This window comes from Heloderma suspectum, chromosome 7 (genome assembly GCF_057233095.1).
Source record: "Heloderma suspectum isolate Gila_16-S chromosome 7, 16-S_ref, whole genome shotgun sequence".
In the NCBI taxonomy this organism is placed as follows: Eukaryota; Metazoa; Chordata; class Lepidosauria; order Squamata; family Helodermatidae; genus Heloderma; species Heloderma suspectum.
In genome coordinates this window covers 93,383,293-93,402,059 of record NC_139464.1, presented here as the reverse complement: position 1 = coordinate 93,402,059, position 18,767 = coordinate 93,383,293, and the positions used below count along the sequence as shown (strand labels likewise).

The following is an 18,767-nucleotide window of genomic DNA, read 5'->3' as shown; positions in this document are numbered from 1 at the left end:
CATAATACATTTATAGTACAATATAATCGTATTTACATTTTGCTTTAAAAGCAAACACGAATTGGGTTCTTATTCCCAAGTTTCCGAGCACCAGTAAAATTGGCAAATAAAAAATAGTGCACTACCTCCTCCAATCAGCAGTTGTATCTTACAAAATATTATTTTCACCAGAAGGGCTTATTATTTCTGTAATCTCCAGGTCTTTCATTACCCTTTTTTCATATCTCAGCCTTTTAAAAGAGGCATGATTAGCTTTAGTGGGAGCTCCCCTTTTGGATGCTAGCTTTCTTTCTGTGAGTTTTATTATGGATTCACAGCAAAGAAGAAAGGGAATATGTGAAAGAAAGCAATGAAATTGGGTAAAATCCATTTTCCAGTAAGTGTTGGGGAGAGAAGTAGTGGCAGAATACATCTTTTGCATGTACAAAGTCCCAGATTTAATCCGTGGCATCACCAGTTATTGGAGTTCAAGCAGCAGAGTTGGGAAGTATTTCAGACTAAGGACTTGAAAGAGCTGCCAGTCAGAGCAGGCAGTACTGGGCTAGATGGGTTGATGTTCTGACTCAGGAAAAGTCACCTCTTTGGATTTTAAGTGCATATATCTAGATATTTTGGCAAATTTCTTCCCCTGTTCATTTCAAAAGGAGAACACTAGAGGCAATATTTTGATATTTCCTTGATTTTCTTCTCTTTACTTGTACTTAGCAAAATAACTGTTTGTAAATAAAACTGACCACTGATTCATTCCATAGGAATCAAGTGCATTGAGTTGTCCTTTTCAAAGTGAATCTCTCCAGTTAAATGTTTAAGTAGGCTGTTTAGTAATGACAACATAATGCATGTTTCATGTCATCTCAGTTTGAAGCACTGGTTCAAGAAATTCAAGCCACTTCACACAATTTACTTTTTGTTCATATGCAAGCTATCTTGATCCTCCCTGGCATTCGTTTCCATGGTCACAGCGGCCATTTTTCTAGCTGCTGCTATGACAGGATTGGCTGCCGACTATGTGCCTTCTAAAGAAGTTCAGACATTTACATGGACATCTGTCAGAGAAGGTCAGGACATATTTCACATTGATGAAAAATATACACGGTGAACCAGCCCATTGCCATCATAAATTGTGACTACAAAGAGAAACTATAAACTGTGTGGTCTTGGGGATTTGTTTTTTGGGGGTGGGTGGGATACATACTAGCTCTAGGATATGATGAATGTGGGGCAGGACGAAACATCCAACCTATCATGATAAACTATTTTTAAAGGCATCCAAGCTAAAACTCAAGACAAATATTCCTTAGAATGGAGATTAAACAGATTACATCCAGTTCATTTATAAAAAGTTTGTACAATTAAATTATATTTTTAAAAAATTTACACTGTCCTTCCTTCACTTGGTTTCTGAGCAAATTGGTCCTTGTGGTTACACTGCTGTTTCTTTTGACTCAGGTAACTGTGGAGGCTTAAAATTTAGCACTTCTTTGTATGTGATACCTGGAAATGTTAAAAATGAAAACATCAGAAACATATTCCTTTTACATTAAGAAAAACAATGCTTATCATCAGAATTCCTCTAACAATGTTATCATGAATGATAACCATTTGAGGAAAAATACCTCTCAATAGTTTATATTTTGAAAGCCTATGATCTAACTATAACTAATTATAGTTACTAATATTAGTTATTACCAAGCCCAGCAAGCTGGATGATGTCGGAGGGGTGAGCTGTCTTGAAGCCCCTCTCCTTCCCATGATGCAATTGGTGGCGCCCCACCCATTTCCCTCCCTCTCTATGTGTCTCACTCTGCACGGAGAAAGAAGCCAGCTCCTGCAAGTCCAGGCCAAGTTGGATGTCTCCTTCTTGTCTGCCCATGTCCCTAATGGGGTGCGAGCAACAGGGGAAGGGCCTTGGATGGGGTTGCAGGGCTTTGTTATCTCTGATCTCCTATGAGGAGGGGATGTAGTGCACAGGGGAATCTCTGCATGGCGATTCCTCCCCCCAGGTCAAGGGACAGGACTGAATTGGACAATCCCACAGGACTTTCTTCTGTCTAACATGCATGGGATTGCGTCCTAAACTAGTCCTTTGCCTGAAGATTGTCCTTCAGCACAACAATACTGAACATACACTTCCATTCATCCAGGGGCAGATCCATGTTGTCAAAAGTGTCGTCGTATTTCTCTGCTTCGTTTTCCTCTTCAGAATCATGAATGGCCTCAAAGTAAGGATGTGCTAAAGCTTCTGCAGCAGTTATTCTCTTCTCTGCATCTAACACCAGCATCTTTTCCAAGAGGTTTACTGCTGGCTCAAAGAAAGAGAGAAAGTACATTCAAGGACAAGCATGCAATCCAGCAAAAAGAAAAAAAAGGAGAAATATTTTAAATCAAGATTTTCATTTTTTAATAGGAAGTCAGATTTAGGAAACAGTATCAAGCATGTGCTTAAATATTTTGCTAACTGAAGATCATCAAGATTGGGGATGCTTCTTGCATTTTTGGAGGCTGTTTGATTCTTCAGACATGGCTCAAAGGTGGCTAGATTCTACAGTAAAGTACCCCTAGCAGGAAGACCTTAACTTATTAACTGCATACGATTGGCCAATCTGAGCCTATCAAGAAGGGGTAGGAAAGGGGCTACTGAAAGAACAGACAGCAGGCGTTTGCCTTTCTGGCTGACAAGAGATAGCCATACAATAAAATATGTGATATTTATTTATTATTATTAGCACTGAGCGGAATTTTTCGACCTATTTATTTTCGACCATTTGTTGTGGGGTGGGGGGTGGGGAGACTGCACCCAAAAATTGAAAGAAGGGGTGAGAATTTTGGAGAAATTTCTCAGGGTGCAGGGCTTCGGTGCTTACCTTACTGTAAGAAGGTGGGAGAGAGGTGTGTGTGCTCCTTTTTTTACCCCCCCCCCCTTCTGTCCTTGCAGCCTCTCTAGCTGCTTCAGCTTTCTGGAAAGCCTTCTAGAGGACTTAGCCAGGACTTTCTCCCTTGGGTCTTTCCTCTGCAGCTGCCCGCTGAATGCCTGAAAGTGGAGAGAGGAGTTGTTGTAATTTCTATTCTTGTTGTTATTGTTAAAAGGACTTTTAATAACAACAAAGCAAAACCAAAAATGCCTCGCTCAGCTTTCAGGCCCTCAGCAAGCAGCAGCACAGGGAGGCCCCAAGGGAGGAAGTCCTGGCTGAATCCTCCAGGGGGCTTTCCAAGAAGCTCAGGCAACCAGAGAAGCTGCAAGGGCAGACTGGGGGCAAATGGTAAAAGAAAGAGCAGCCCGCCCTTCAGCCACCTCCTTACAGCAAGGTAAGCACCAAAGCCCTGAACCCTGAGACGTTTCTCCGAAATTCTCAACATCCCAATGAAAGAGGCAGAAAAACAATTACCTGTTTTGCAGGGAAACAAAGATATTGCAAAAGAGCAGGAGGGGGTTCGGCGCAGCACTAATTATTATTGCCATTTATATCCCGCCCTTCGAAAAAAATATTCCAGGGCAGGTAAAAGCAGCATTATACTTTCAAATGATAGAACTTTTACATATATCTGCTAAACAAATGCATTCACAGCAGAGCTAACCAGGCATAAATGCCCAGGTGAACAAATAGGTCTTGGACTGGCACCAAAACGATAGTAAGGTTGGTGCCAGGCATACCTATTGATATACTACAGGTGGCCTCACATAATTTCTCCGAGTAGCTACTGGCTGGGGTATTGCATACAAAAGTCAAAGAGATGTGCAAGATGAAAGTATGGAATCTTTCCTTCAACATAAATTTTGAAAATATTTATTTTTGCCTCTTACTAATAAAGCGGAATTTTTTTAAAAACATGCATTCAAAACTGGCCATCCTGATATAGATAGATCACTTTTGATTTAAAAAATACGAAGAAAAGTATCCTAACGTTCAGAGAACAGTAAGCATCTTGAAAAAGCTTGTTAGAAAAGGGCAGAAACTTCAGCCACACTAATTGTTCACTGCTATGCTACAACACAGGTTCATAACTTGTGACTCCCATATATAGTTACGTACCTAAAGGATTTGCATACTTCAAAACGGCAGCAAAGTCTTTCTTCTGCACTTTTGGAAGACTTTTGATATAATTTTTTGCCTTGAAAGAAACCCAAACAGTACATTAAAATGTATTTACAATAAGGAAAATTAATGTATTTCTTTATTTTGGTCTGCCAAGTCTTACTCTCAGAGGTATTCACTAAGTTCAGATTCACTTCTGACTCAAGTCCTATTCAGGTGTTCCTGGAAAAGTGTTGTTGAAACACATGAGGAGGGGGAATGCTCCAGCCCCACCCCCCTCTGTCATCACTCTTGTCACCCTGTACACACAGAGGGCAACAGTCAGAAGAGGAGAGCCTCTTCTATCCGTGGGGGCACTCCACATGATTCAGAACGCTGGATGTATTACAGTGTTACATAGCAATTATTTGAAAAGGGTCTTGGTTGAAAATAGAACCATACTACATTTCTAGAAATATCATATCATGTAGTCCTCTTGGGACGGTTACACACTTCAAGCATCAAGGGGGTATTTCCTGTTTGAACACTTCCAGGTATCAAAAAGCTGTCTGTTGAAAGCTTGCACTTCGGGAAGAAGGGTTCTCATCTGGATTTCCTTGATCTGCTATTTTTCTATGTTCAGGGAGGTCTTTTAAAAAACAACAACAAAAACAACACATGGCATTCAAGTATGCCATTCCCCAATCTGAACTGGCACAATCCAGAAAGTCAGTACCACATGGCATACTGAATATGTACATCAGGAAGCACATAGAAAGAAGGGTTCTCGCCCAGATTTCCTTGACCTGCTACTTTTCTATGTTCAGGGAGGTCTTTAAAAAAACAAAAACAATAACACATGGCATTCAAGTATGCCATTCTCCAACTAGAACTGGTACAACCCAGGAAGGTCAGTACCACATGGCATTCTGAATATGTAATTTGGCTCTTAGAAATTGGGCAACAGAAGCTACTTACATCTTGGCTTTGTAGTTTCTGAACAAAATCTTGAGTTGGTGTGCCTGTTATTTTCATAATTTCTGTGAGCTGGTCCAGATCTGGTTGCCAAAGTCAGGAGTCAAATCTTACGTCAGTATGTCGAAATGAAAGGCATGAGATAACTGATCTGATTTTATGGCAATTGAAGCTGGAACATGCCACACAAGTATAAAAAGGAGAAGGGTTTTGAGCCTCTACAGAACATAGAGACCCCTTCTTATATCTTCTCAAAACTACTACAGTTGGCTAAGAGTGAACAGCATTCAAGTACCAACGGGGAAGATACTTCTACAAATATTCATTGGTGGATCATCTCCAGTGTTGGATTTTACCAACACTTGGGCCTGACAATATCCCATATTAAGATGATTAATTTTTTTCACAAACTTTAGGAGCCACATTAAAGATTCAGATTCTCTCTTAAAATTAATTTTTGTGAACTGCCCAGAGAGCTTTGGCTATTGGGCACTATAGAAATGAAATCAGTCTATCAATCAATCAATCAATCAATCAATCAAAATTAGTTCTAAAAACCTCCTCCAAGCTTTGGAGGGCAGCCAGACTTTCCTGGTCTTTACACATCACTGACTTTCAATAATATTTGCTGAGCTTCTACAATGGCCCACAGCAGAGAAGGAACAGATATGAAGTTGAAAAGCTGAGCTGACATAAAAATATAGAAGATAAACTAAAAAACGGCCGTATATGCCAAGGATTATAGCCAAAAGTGTAGGGTTTTACCTGCAATTAATAATGCAAAGTACCTGTGATGAACTATTAAGGTTTCTTTCTTGCAAATTTCAGCAAAAACACAAACTTAAAAAACTGACTTGATGTTTACACGTTAAGTAGCTCAACAGATAATTATTTGACTTTTTTTGAATTCACTTACTTGGAGACCTGAATTCTTACATACTTCTTACATCTTAATGCCAGGCATTCATCATGAAAGGATACGATCATTGCCTTTGAAGAGTGGTCTGCCTGTTATCATCTCAGCCATTATACAACCCACTGACCAGATGTCAACTGAAATACAGAAAATATTTAATTGACAGAATTTAATTACTGCGTGATACTTCTAAATGCAGCTAATCTATACAGAAAAACACAACCTTTAAAAAGCAGGCAATTAAGTCAAAGTATTGCTGCTCATAAGTGTACAATGTGTATTTGGTTTCTGCAAATAGGACTACTCCTTACCAGGAACCCTGTATGTGCATTTTAGAGGCTTTGTAGGACTGGACCTTCTTTTTTTGCTATTTTCAGAAATTGGCATCGATGCAGGAATACAAGTAGCTGTGATTCTGAGTTAGGGCTGTTTGTTGTACTGTTAATCTTTAGGTCTGGCAAAGCATCTCAGAGGCAACCGCCTATCCAATGCAGGGCAGGTGGAGTGCAGAGGGGATCTTCTCCTCCGCGTTCTGGCCACCCTGCACTCACAGCTAGATGGCCGATTTCAGCTGTCTAGCCATGGGACATCAGAGCGGGGTGGGGTGGCTGGATGGCACATAGGAAGCGTACCGGCACTTCCGCACTCCCCACCCCTCCCTGCCCATGGGAATTCCCCCTTTTGCCCGGACCCATGTTGCTCATCCAAGCCCAGAGCCTGGCGATGATCTGCACCGCCTACAAAGTGGCAGGGGAGGAGTTCCCAGAAACCGAACAATCCTATGGCCATCTAGCCACTGTCTAGCAGCCATAGGATTGCACCCTTAATAAATAGTGTCTAATTTAGCTAATTGCTGGCAGTGCAATAAAGCTAATGATTCTTTTAAACGTATGTTTTCGCAATGCCCAGTAGTTGCTTCTTTTGGGGAGGAGGTTACTATGCAGATAAATTTTGTACTGGAACAGTCTTTAATATTTGCTGATGCACAAGCTATTTTACATTATTTACCTGCTTCAAGGAAATTAAAAAATGTACAGTCAGGACCAGAAATATTGGAACAAGGATAACTGTTTTGGCAGTTGGCCTCTGCACACCACCACATTGAAGGTGAAAGGAAACACACCCTGATGGGAGCGAAGTCAGGACTTTCTGCTGTAATTCAAGGGGTTTGACAAAAGTGAGGCACTAACCATTCAGGAAGTACAGCCAGTGGCATACACCCCCCCCCCATTGTTGGTGGCTCATAAGTAATGGAACGAATGGCTGACAAGCAGCTGCATGGCCAGGTGTGGCCTGTTTCCTGAGTACCCCATGACCAATCAAGCAGATAAAAGGCTTGGAGGTGGTTCTGAGTGTTACATTTGCATTTGGTAGCTGTTCACTGGAACTTCCAACATGAGGTCCAAAAAGGTGTCCATGCGAGTGAAGGAGGCCATCACTAGGCTGAGGAAACAACATAAACCCATCGAGAGAGATAGCAAAAACAGTGGGAGTGGCCAACACAACAGTTTGGAACATCCTGAAAAAGAAGGAATTAACTGGCAAGCTCAGCAACAGCAAAAGCCCTGGCAGACCACGGAAGACAACTAAAGTGGATGACCACAGAATTCTGCTCATGGTGAAGAGGAACCCTTTCACAACATCTAGCCAGGTCAAGAATGCTCTTGAGGAGGTAGGCATGTAATTGTCAACATCTACAGTCAAGAGATGGCTTTATGAATGTAAATACAGAGGCTTCACAACAAGGTGCAAACCACTGGTAATGCTCAAGAACAGACAGGTCAGATTAGCTTTTGCAAGCAAACACCTAAAAAAGCCTGCCCAGTTCTGGAATAAGATTCTTTGGACTGATGAAATGAAGATTAACTTGTACCACAATGATGGGAAGAGAAAAGTATGGAGAAGGAAAGGAACAGCTCATGATCCAAAGCATACCACATCGTCTGTCAAACATGGTGGAGGCAGTGTTATGGCATGGGCATCTATGGCTGCCAGTGGAACCAGGTCATTGGTGTTTATTGATGACCTGACTGCTGATAAAAGCAGCAGGGTGAATTCTGAAGTGTATAGGGCTATACTTTCTGCTCAGATTCAGCCGAATGCTGCCACAGTGATAGGACGCCGCTTCATATTGCAGATGGATAATGACCCCAAACATACAGCAAAAGTTACCCAAGAGTTTCTCAAGGCAAAGAAGTGGGATGTTCTTCAATGGCCAAGTCAGTCACCTGATCTCAACCCGATAGAGCATGCTTTTCACTTACTGAAGACAAGACTGAAGGCAGAAAGACCCACAAACAAGCAGCAGCTGAAGGCAGCTGCAGTAAAGGCCTGGCAAAGCATCTCGAGGGAGGAAACTCAGCATTTGGTCATGTCCATGGGTTCCAGACTTCAGGCAGTCATTGACTGCAAAGATTTTCCTCCAGGTATTAAAGGCGATCCTTAAGTTTGAAATGATGTTGGTTTGTTCCATTACTTATGAGCCACCAACGATGGGTGTGTGTGTATGCCACTAGCTGTACTTCCTGAATGGTTAGTGCTCCACTCTTGTCAAACCCCTTGAATTACAGCAGAAAGTACTGACTTCGCTCCCATCTGGGTGTGTTTCCTTTCAACTTCAATGTGGTGGCGCACAGAGGCCAACTGCCAAAACAGTTATCCTTGTTCCAATATTTCTGGTCCTGACTGTAAATGGATTCTCTGCACCCTTTTGACAGCTAAAAGACTGATATTATAACAATAAAAGGATAAACATTCACTACTCATAATGCAATGGACTGAGGACATTACAACACTTTCAATATTTGAACAGTTGGCATATAGCATATACACCACCTTCAAATGGATACTTGTTTGGTCCACTTTTGTTGAAGCCTATGGTTCAATATTGGGAAAGGAGTATGACAAGGCTGTATATTGTCGCCCTGCTTATTTAATTTATATGCAGGGTATATCATGAGAAACGCCGGGTTGGATGAATCACAGGTCGGAACTAAGATTGCCGGGAGAATTATCAACAACCTCAGATATGCAGACGATACCACCCTTATGGCAGAAAGCGAAGAGGATCTAAAGAGCCTCTTGTTGAGGGTGAAAGTGGAGAGTGCAAAAGCTGGTTTGAAACTCAACATTAAAAAAACTAAAATCATGGCATCTGGCCCCATCACTTCCTGGCATATAGAAGGGGAAGAAATGGAAGCAGTGACAGATTTTATTTTCTTGGGCTCCAAGATCACTGCAGATGGTGACTGTAGCCATGAAATTAAAAGACGCTTGCTCCTTGGGAGGAAAGCTAAGGCAAACCTAGACGGCATAGTAAGAAGCAGAGACATCACCTTTCCGACATATGTCCGTCTAATCAAAGCTATGGTTTTCCCAGTAGCAACGTATGGCTGTGAGAGCTGGACTATAAGGAAGGCTGAGCACCGAAGAATTGATGCTTTCGAACTGTGGTGCTGGAGAAGACTCTTACGAGTCCCCTGGACTGCAAGGAGGTCAAATCAGTCAATCCTAAAGGAAATCAACCCTGAGTGCTCATTGGAAGGACAGATACTGAAGCTGAAGCTCAAATATTTTGGCCACCTAATGCAAAGAGAAAACTCCCTGGAAAAGACCCTGATGCTGGGAAAGATTGAAGGCAAAAGGAGAAGGGGACAGCAGAAGATGAGATGGCTAAATAGCATCACGGATGCAATGAATATGGACTTGAGCACACTCTGGGAGAGAGCGGAGGACAGGAAGGCCTGGCGTGCTATGGTCCATTGGGTCACAAAGAGTTGGGCACGACTGAACAACAAATGTATAATTGCAAGAAAGTTGTATGCATTTTATACAAATCCATCAATGTATATATAAAAAAAGGGGCGGGGGATTTCAGGTGCCCTAGGCACCATGTTGGAGAGTCCTTCATGGGTGCCCTTGGAGGTGCCCATGGGCAATGCGTTGGGAACCCCTGGGCTAGGAGATAGATGTTTCTCTCCAGACACCTGAAAGGCCTCCATGACAGCTTAATACTTGACAGATATCCTCCTTTTTTGCTCAAGATATATAAAGATTTATAAATACAATTAACACAACAGAGACCAGGGGAGGAGTATAAAGTATTCCTCCTTGGTTGGTGTACCAAGAGACCAGGATAACCATAGGGTAGCTTTTTGCAATGATGCCATTCATTTGCAATTTGAAGTGATCAAATTATAGCTGCAGGAAGCTCAGCATGGAAGTCCAGTGTTAATCTTAGCACAAAAACAAAAATTACCTGTTTGTGTATAATGCATCCAATTAAGTATAACCTCCGGGGCTCTGTACCATCTGGTAACCACGTAGCCAGTCATCTCACTGTCTGTATGTCTTGCTAGCCCAAAATCCAGAATCTGTTATAGAGGAACGAAATGCACATTCAATTTACAGCTCCAAATCCATCATAAACACACTGGGTTGGACCCAGGTTTACTAACAGAGTAGACCCATTGAAATCAATGTGACATTTCATGACTAACTTAAGTTCCATTGATTTAAATAGGTTTATTCTACATATGAATAAATCTTAATTGCTCAATTTAAAATAGGGATAATAAAGAAACAGAACATGTTGCACTGATATTGCTCCAACTGAAAATCACATTAGAAATAGCATATAGCACATTAGAAATATTTCTGATTTCAATTATTTTCCATTATAATGCTGGTAATAAATTTGAGCTGCTGTGCTCAATGTGTAAAAATTACTTTTAGCTTTTTGCTAGGAGCTCCTGTTCCTGATCAATGATAGTGTCATAGCTTAATTTGTACCAGGGCTCTGACCCAGCATCTGTGTTCGAAACCAGGGATCAACCTTTGGAATAAATGAAATCAAAGATAAATTAACGCCATGGGAAATATCATTTTTGATGATAATTCTCAAGACCTACTGGCTAAGATTTATGCTTGTTTAATTTCTTATTGTATTCACTGTAACTTTTTTTGGAAAGAAAAGAATATATGAAGTAGGAAGACATAAAATGGCCAGTGAGCGGATGCAAAGTATATTTTCTTCACCAGTGACTAAGTGAAGAAGGTTCCCAGGCATCAAGGATTGGAGGAAGCCTTCAAAGTCATAGGCTAATGATTTCAGATAGACTTGCGTCCTAGCATCTTTTTTTTAAAACAGAAATTAAGCATTGGAAGGGCTACTACGGACATCTCACTACTATACTCAATTAGCTTATTTTTACTTGCCCTGTTGATGATTTTTTTTAGCCTTCATCTGTTCAAGTCTTGAAGACATAAACTCTACCTTCCTAACTTTTAATTAAGAGAACAACAAACTTGAAATCTATGTTGGGGTGTTAATTTAACAAAGCTGCAGGTTACACAGAAATAGTGAGGGGATTCACAGGCAACATTTTTGTTGTAAATTTTTATAAAAGTAAATGTACATTAATAAATGTATTGTTGTTGTTGTTGATGATGATATAGATACATCCATTTACATAGTTCCAGATTTCCCAGTCTACACAATGGCTGGGTTCACACAACACGCTAACTCACACTCAGTGGTTGTTGTTGAACTGTGGATTGTTTGTTAGTGGGTTGTCCGAACCCAGGACATCTTCCACAGGGTGGCTAGTTAACCACCCTGAACAATGCAACGACAAACCATGGGTTCTCAAGGTGGCTTGTTTGACAAAAATAAACCACACTGCATGGTTAATAAGCCGCCCTGTAGAAAATGTCCTGGGTTCAGACAACACGCTAACCCATGGTTCAACAAACAACCCACAGTTCAACAACAACCCACACTCAACCACTGAGTGTGGGTTAGTGTGTTGTGTGAACCCAGCAATGGAAAGGTCCATAGCTCAGTGGTAGAGTACATGCTTTGCATGCAGAAAGTTTCAGGTTCAGTCTCCTTCATCTCTAGTTAAAGGATCTGGTAGCAAGTAAAAGGAAAGGTCTCTGCCTGAAACCCTGGAGAGATTCTGCTAGTCATAGTAGACAGTATTGGGCTAGATCGGGAGTAGGGAACCAGTGGTAGTCCAGAGTTAATTGGACTACAACTCATATCATCCCTGACCACTTGCCATGCTGGCAAAGGCCGACTAGAATTAGATCCTAACAGCATCTGGAGGGCCACAGATTACCTACTCCTGGGGATAGATGGACGAATGGTGTGATTCAGTACAAGGCAGTTCCTACATTCACATCTATTTTATGTTACAAATTTATAATAGGCACATAGCTAGGGACAACTTTCATTTTCATTCTCTTATAAAGCCTTCAGACTAGATCACATTCTTCACAAAAGAAGATCATTGCCAGAAAAAAACATTAATCATGGATCCCAGAAGAAAAGGCAAGGGATATTTTGTAGCTGTGCATCCACTGGTACTTATCTACTGGTATTTTTGTAGGTGCACATTCACAGGTACAAATATTCCATGCAACTTCTCCAACACTCACATGGACTACAAAAAAAAAAATTCAGATGGCAACATCAAGCCTTTGGCCCTGACAATGGTCACTGGCAATTTAGGAAGAAGTTGTGTGTGTGCATGCTCCTGTTCAGCATTTCACAAGTTCCAAATTTAGCTATAGAAGTTTGTGCACGTGTAGTTGCATTCTCTGGGAACAAAACGTCCCAAGGCTGGGTTCTTTATTGTTTCGGGAGATATACATATATGTTGTGCATGGAAGCATTGTTTTGCATGGTGCTTTGTAAGCTGTCACAGGCTGCATTTACTTGAAAGGATGTGCAGTGGAGTTACATGAGAACTGTGTAATATTGTGATTACGCAGACTGGATGCAATCACCACCACTTCAACCCTTCTCTAAGAGATGGTAATTTTTCCACAGGGCTTACACTTCACTTTAGAATGTCTCCGGGCTAATAAGGTCTGCCTGCTTTGACAGCAGTGCTTTACATTACAATATCTTCCTAGATAATAGGCCTATGGAGCATTGCTGTTCTCTTAAAGATGGATGTGATGCACAGCAAGTTATCCTTTTGGGAACATAATGGCGCTTTTGGAGCGAGTACTGTCAATAGCTCGAAGTTCCTTACATTAATACATCCATTTTACAAGCTTTATTTTCCTATCTCTTTGTCAGCTATGGTCTATTTCTTGGTCAGTTACAAAATTTGATGTTTCAACTAAAGCTATCAAGGAGGGAGGACTGAATTATTTTAGAATTTAGCCCCACCCACCACTGGAATGTGGCCCCCAAGAGCTTCAGGCTGAAAGAGGTTCCCCGCCCCTGCTGTTCAGCCACAATATATTAGTGGCACACAAGTGCTGCATGGATATTATATGGGCTGGTGCATGGGGTAACAACTTTTCAAACTGTGTGATAGCTGTGTCAATGGTTCCAAAGGCACGGGCTTTTGGGACACTGCGCACAGGAAGCGTTGCATTTAAATCAGCCCTAAGAGCTTGCACCTATCATCAGCTGCAGCTAGCACCCCACAGTGCCTCTCTTAGCTGGCCTCCAGGGCAGCAACAGCCATCAGTGTGGTTACTCTGGCTCTCAGGAAAAAGCCCCAAGGCACAGGGCAGTGTGTAAAGGAACTTTGGGGAGGCCAGGGAGGGAGCAGTGGTAAAAATGTGCCATGGGAAAGAGAAGATTTGAAAAGTAGGAAATGTGCAAGGAGACAGCTGGGCACCGCTTGCCTCACCTAATTCTGCTACAACTGTGTTGCAAGCCTTGGCTTGTGCCGTATCAAATATAGCCAAGGATAGGATTGGGCTGACAGGCTGCAAATCCTACACTCAGTTACACATGCCTAAGGGGTCAGGTGGAAAGGGATTATAACCTAGGTACTTAAAAATATTCACCTAATGTTTTATACTCTATTCTCATTTCCATGGAAAAACAGCTACCATAATCTTTAAATACACATTGCTCACTAACAAACGCACGCTGGAAACAATCTCTCTCGCTGCATCTGACATCATCGCTAGCACTCCAGGTTTTCAGCATTGTCCAAAGAATCACTTGTAGTGAAACAATAGCTTTGTTTTAGAGAAATACAGACGTCCTCTCAGTTTTTGATATTCTTGTTCATGCTAATTAGCACTTTTGCAAGGAACCAAGCATCAATCTGAAAGCGCCTATTCATTGAATAAATCTACTATTTATTCAAATATCAGACAGGGAGGGTATCACAAACATGGTCTCTGCGTACTAGCTGGGTTTTTTTCTTTCTGGCAGCAGTAAATGGGAATTCCACTTTACAGAAACTGTTTTTTTAACTGTACAATGGAATTATAAAGGCAGCAAAACTCAGAATTGCATATCAGCTGGGCTGAACATTCATCATACTTTCTTCTCACTTTTCTTTCTTGCACCAGTTCATAGTGGTTGGACCCAGATTTTGGTGCATGCAATGAGACTGACAGAACTGGACTTCCTCACCCTCTTCTCCCCACAGCACCCCTTCCAGCCCTCTGTAAATGATACACAGAGGGCTGGGGGACTTTGTGGAATGGGTAGGCTATGGTGTGAGGGCTGAGAGGGAAAGGGAGACCCTTGAAAATCAGATGGAGGCACCTCCTGTGAGCAGAGTGAAAGGTACCTTCACAGGGATCTCCCCTAGCTTCCCTCTCAACACCACAGCTTACCTCATTTGCCAGTCCTGGTGAGCATACATACATCTGGATACAACCCAATGTCATTTTTTTAAAAAAATTAAAACTTTTATTATTTTAGAAATGAAAAAAGTTATAATATTATAGTCAATGGCTGGGTTCACACATAACAACCCAGAGTATGGGTTGTTGTTGAATTGTGGGCTGTTGTTACATGTGAACCCTGCACTATGGTTGAACTATGGGTTGTTAACCAAGAACAACCCAGGAAGAGAACCCATGGTTTATTGTTGGATTGTGAACTCTAGGTTGTTCATGGGTTCATACCCATAGTTAAACCATAGTGCAAAGTCTGCACATAACAACAACCCACAATTCAACAACAATCCATGATTCAACAACACCCCATACTCAACCCATACTCTAGGTTTTTTGTTACATGTGAACCAGGTCGTAGTCTTTCTTATATTAAGAAATTCTTCTATTAAGAAATGCCGAAATTACATGCACACTGTCTCTTACAGCAGATATTTTTGCACCCAACCCTCCACTCTTCCTCTTCTGGAATATAAAAAGTAGCTTGGTTGCTCAAACACAGAGGTGTTGCTGCAGCAAAAATTCAGGTGATCGCCCAAGTACATGTGCTGAACTAGGATCAATGCTTATAGTTTGGCAAGTCCTTTCTGCTTTGCAATGAATTCCTAACAGTGCTGATTTCAGCAAGTACCTTTGATTCTAGCATATACCAAAACTAACGGTCACACTAGATCACTCTCAGCTTCAGTCATATCTATGCTACTAACTGAAAACCAGTTTAACTGCTGTGGCTTCTGACAAGAAACTCTGGCAAGTGACGTTTTGGTGAAAATGCTAAGAATTATGAATGAGAGCCTATCCAAGTGATTAAAAATCCCTGCATTTCCCAGTAGCACTTTACTCACACTAGGAGCAGGAAATACATCAGTAGTGGTACTGGATTAGTGCTGTATCTCCTGCTCATTCCCTTGTTTTACACCACTTAGGGCACAATCCTATCGAGATAGGCGGCTGCCTCCAAACTCAGAGGTGACCACCTATCCAAAGCAGGGCAGGAGAAGCACAGAGGGGATCATTCTCTCCACGCTCCTCCTGCCTTGCATTTTTGGCTAGACAGCTGATTGCGGCTGTCTAGCCGCAGGAGGATGGAGCAGGGAAGGAGGCTGCTATATGACATATAGGATGCATCGTACAGGCAGTTCTGCCCTCCCTGCCCTGGGACACCCCCAGCCACGCCCCTTTTCGGCCACTCCACACTCCTCTTGCAAGCGTGGAGGACAGGGCTCTTCCATGCTGCCTCCAAGGCAGTGCGGAAGTGAGGGGAGATCAGTTCTCTGGGAAACAACATATCCTATGGCTGTCTAGCCGCCATAGGATTGCTCCCTCCATAAAGTACCTTTGGCAAAATTTATGCTTGGCAAACAAGTGCTCAGCTTTGCTGTCTTCTTGTAAGCAATGAACTCCTCAGCACCTTGGGTGAAGTCCAATAATTATCAATGAAAGCAGTAAAGGACAAGCCTCTGAAAAGGTGGCTAAGAGCTTATGCTGTAGGCAACAATCATTACATGTAGTGGAATGCTCTGGACTGGATTGTTAGCCAGCAATTCTGAATAGTTATTTCAGGCTTGTGGACAGATTATTTCATTATTTCAGTGGAGATAAAAACAGACTACCATAGAATAATGATATAATTTTCTGCCCCATCCTACCTTTAAATGGCTTGTATCACATTTTTTCTAAGTGACAACCTTCCAAATTTCCCTACATCCATTTTTATTTCTTCAAATCCCTGCAAACTCATACTGAGCATTTACATAGTATTCTTTTTGGAAAAAAAGTAACTCCAGCATTCACATTTCTTACCTTTAGTTCACAGTCTTCATTTACTGCTAGGTTTCCAGGTTTTAGGTCCTATAAAAATATGTTAAAAAACAACCTTGAATCAGAATTCTCTATAGACAGAAGAACAAATGCATTGTTAAAATTTAAGCATTTCTTTCAAGTGATGGCAGTGTTTTAGGTTGCTCAAACAGCAAACAACAACAAACATACACAAACAGCAGCAATCCTCATGCACAAGAATTGAACTGTTGCCCAAAGCTGAACGTGGGTAGGTAATGTCTGCAGGGTTATTTATTTATTAAATTTCTATCCTGCTTTTCCGCTAAAAATAGTGCTCAAGGCAGCTAATGATAAAATACAGATAAAATACAAAATGATAACTAGAACATAAATACACGATGATAAAGATATCAAGTAAAACACATCAGTAAGAAATAAAGAGCATCTACCAGATTAAGACCTATTTCAGCAAAAAACAAAAAAAGCCCCCTTTGCTTAAAAGTCTAAAGCCTGTCTGAATACAAACGCCTTAAGATTCTGCTAGTGGTGACTGAGCCATAAATAACAATAGCAGAGATAATAAGCAACAATATTTAAAAACAAAATTAAACCCAAACAAACCCGCACCCAAATCTCAAGCTACATATTTCAGGTAAAATGGACAACTGAATTTCTGAAATGTTCAAGATCTGAAGATGTTCTGAAAATTGACTTGAAATTGCCATAGGATCACCCCACAGTGTCTCACTACCCTAGACCCAGGCCTAGTCAAGCCTAGACCCAGGTGTAGTCAGGCCTGTCTTGCTATTGTTGCCATCATCCATACAGAGGACAAGGATGATATTTCTCATCCCATGGCAGTAGTTTCCTAGGCTAAGGCCTGGCATGCCAATGTGGGCTGAACTTTGGTTCCTAATTTATGATACAAGGATTTATATATTTACAATCTACTATAATATCTCTTCTTGAACAAACCACATACACGGGGTTCCTGGTAATTAACTACACAATGGGGTGTTTTCTCTTCATGTCATGATATTCACACTAAATTGGCAATAATTTCTGGGGTACCTACAGAAGGACACCGTTTTAGGATACATTCAAATTGCGACATTTTAAAGAATATAGAAAAGAAGCCACGAAATGTCAGGTATTTGTTGAACAAGGAATGCAGAACTTCTTGTTTGTAGTCAATTTTTTTAAAGAAACCCTCTAGGTACCAAGTACTGAAAGTGGCAGTGAAACAGTTAATCTTTGTATTTCTTTTTCTCCTTGCCATAGCTCGGATCAAAGACAACATAAGAATGTGTGTGAATTTTCTCTCTCTAATGAATAGACTCAGAACTGTCATCATTGCTGTTTTATTAATCAGCAACAGTCCTTCAGCTTAGCAGTACCAGCACAGATCTGCAATTTTATTTTATAATCAGGATCAAGGCCCTAATTATTTGTTTCTGTAGAGTGCAAATGAATACTTGATTGACCACTACATACTGTATCTCTGTAGTCCAGCCTGTGTTTGGGCCAAACTGTATGTTCTGCTAATCGCATAGGTGTACCTGAGGCTAATATTTTTCTTTACTCCAGTGTGATCCCTGTTCAGACTGGGACCAGTGCACTCCAGGAAGGAAGGATTTAATCAGCCCAGCTGTCCCCCCCTCCATTCCACCGTTTTTTAAAAGAAAAAGGTTTAAAAAAGAAAAAAAGCCTCCATTAACTCCAATGGAGATTCCCCCCACCCCTGCAGGGTGGGGGGATTTCAGGAAAAAATGGGGGGGATATTTAATCCTTCCTGATCCGAATTGGGACCCCCAAAGAAGAAAAACATCAGGCTCAGCTACATCTATGCAATTAGCAGAATGTGTAGTTTGGCCCTTTGTTTTTTAAAAGTCAGACACTATGTGAGAGAACCATCCAAAACTATAAAACGAAAACCTGAAATGAGGTATTTCACTTACCCTATGAATTATGCCTGATGAATGGATATACTGTAGGGGAAAAACAACAACCATATTTTATTTATTTCATACTGATAAAGATTTTTCATGTTGAAAAGGGTTGTGACTTTTGATATAAGTTTTGATCAATGGAAACTAGAAACCAAGATGGAGAATTGTAAGAGGGGCTAGTAGCTCTCCTTGTCACAGTATGAGTGAAGGCACAAGTCCTGTCCTCTATAAAACCTAACACTGGTAACTGTAAGAATGGTATCTCATTGGTGCAGACAAATGCGCTCTCTCTCTCCCCCCCCCTCTCGGAAACCACAGTCTTCCCAACTAGCACAGTTCAAAAGTCACTATCTCTCTCTTTATGGCAAAGACTAAACATACTGATAAAATGTATGTTCTACACAGACGAGTGGCTGAGCTTGTCTATAACATAGTTCTACCTGGATTGTTTTTGTTTTTCTTACACAC

The 18,767-nt window shown here is 41.2% G+C and overlaps 1 protein-coding gene across 2 annotated transcripts in view; it reads right to left on the bottom strand.

Moving 5' to 3' along the window:
- The window catches only part of MAPK12 (mitogen-activated protein kinase 12), a 37,330-nt gene continuing 18,563 nt past the window's right edge, over positions 1-18,767 (bottom strand). The window contains exons 5-12 of one of the 2 annotated variants that reach the window (XM_084810909.1): positions 18,309-18,338; positions 16,372-16,419; positions 10,163-10,277; positions 5,970-6,041; positions 4,992-5,071; positions 4,032-4,110; positions 2,129-2,302; positions 1-1,494 (exon numbers count right to left, since the gene is read on the bottom strand). In XM_084810909.1, the coding sequence (XP_084667035.1) occupies positions 1,424-1,494; positions 2,129-2,302; positions 4,032-4,110; positions 4,992-5,071; positions 5,970-6,041; positions 10,163-10,277; positions 16,372-16,419; positions 18,309-18,338 (669 nt within the window). In that variant the 3' untranslated portion in view covers positions 1-1,423. The remainder of the gene's footprint in view (positions 1,495-2,128; positions 2,303-4,031; positions 4,111-4,991; positions 5,072-5,969; positions 6,042-10,162; positions 10,278-16,371; positions 16,420-18,308; positions 18,339-18,767) is intronic. The other variant, XM_084810908.1, reaches the window with a different exon arrangement.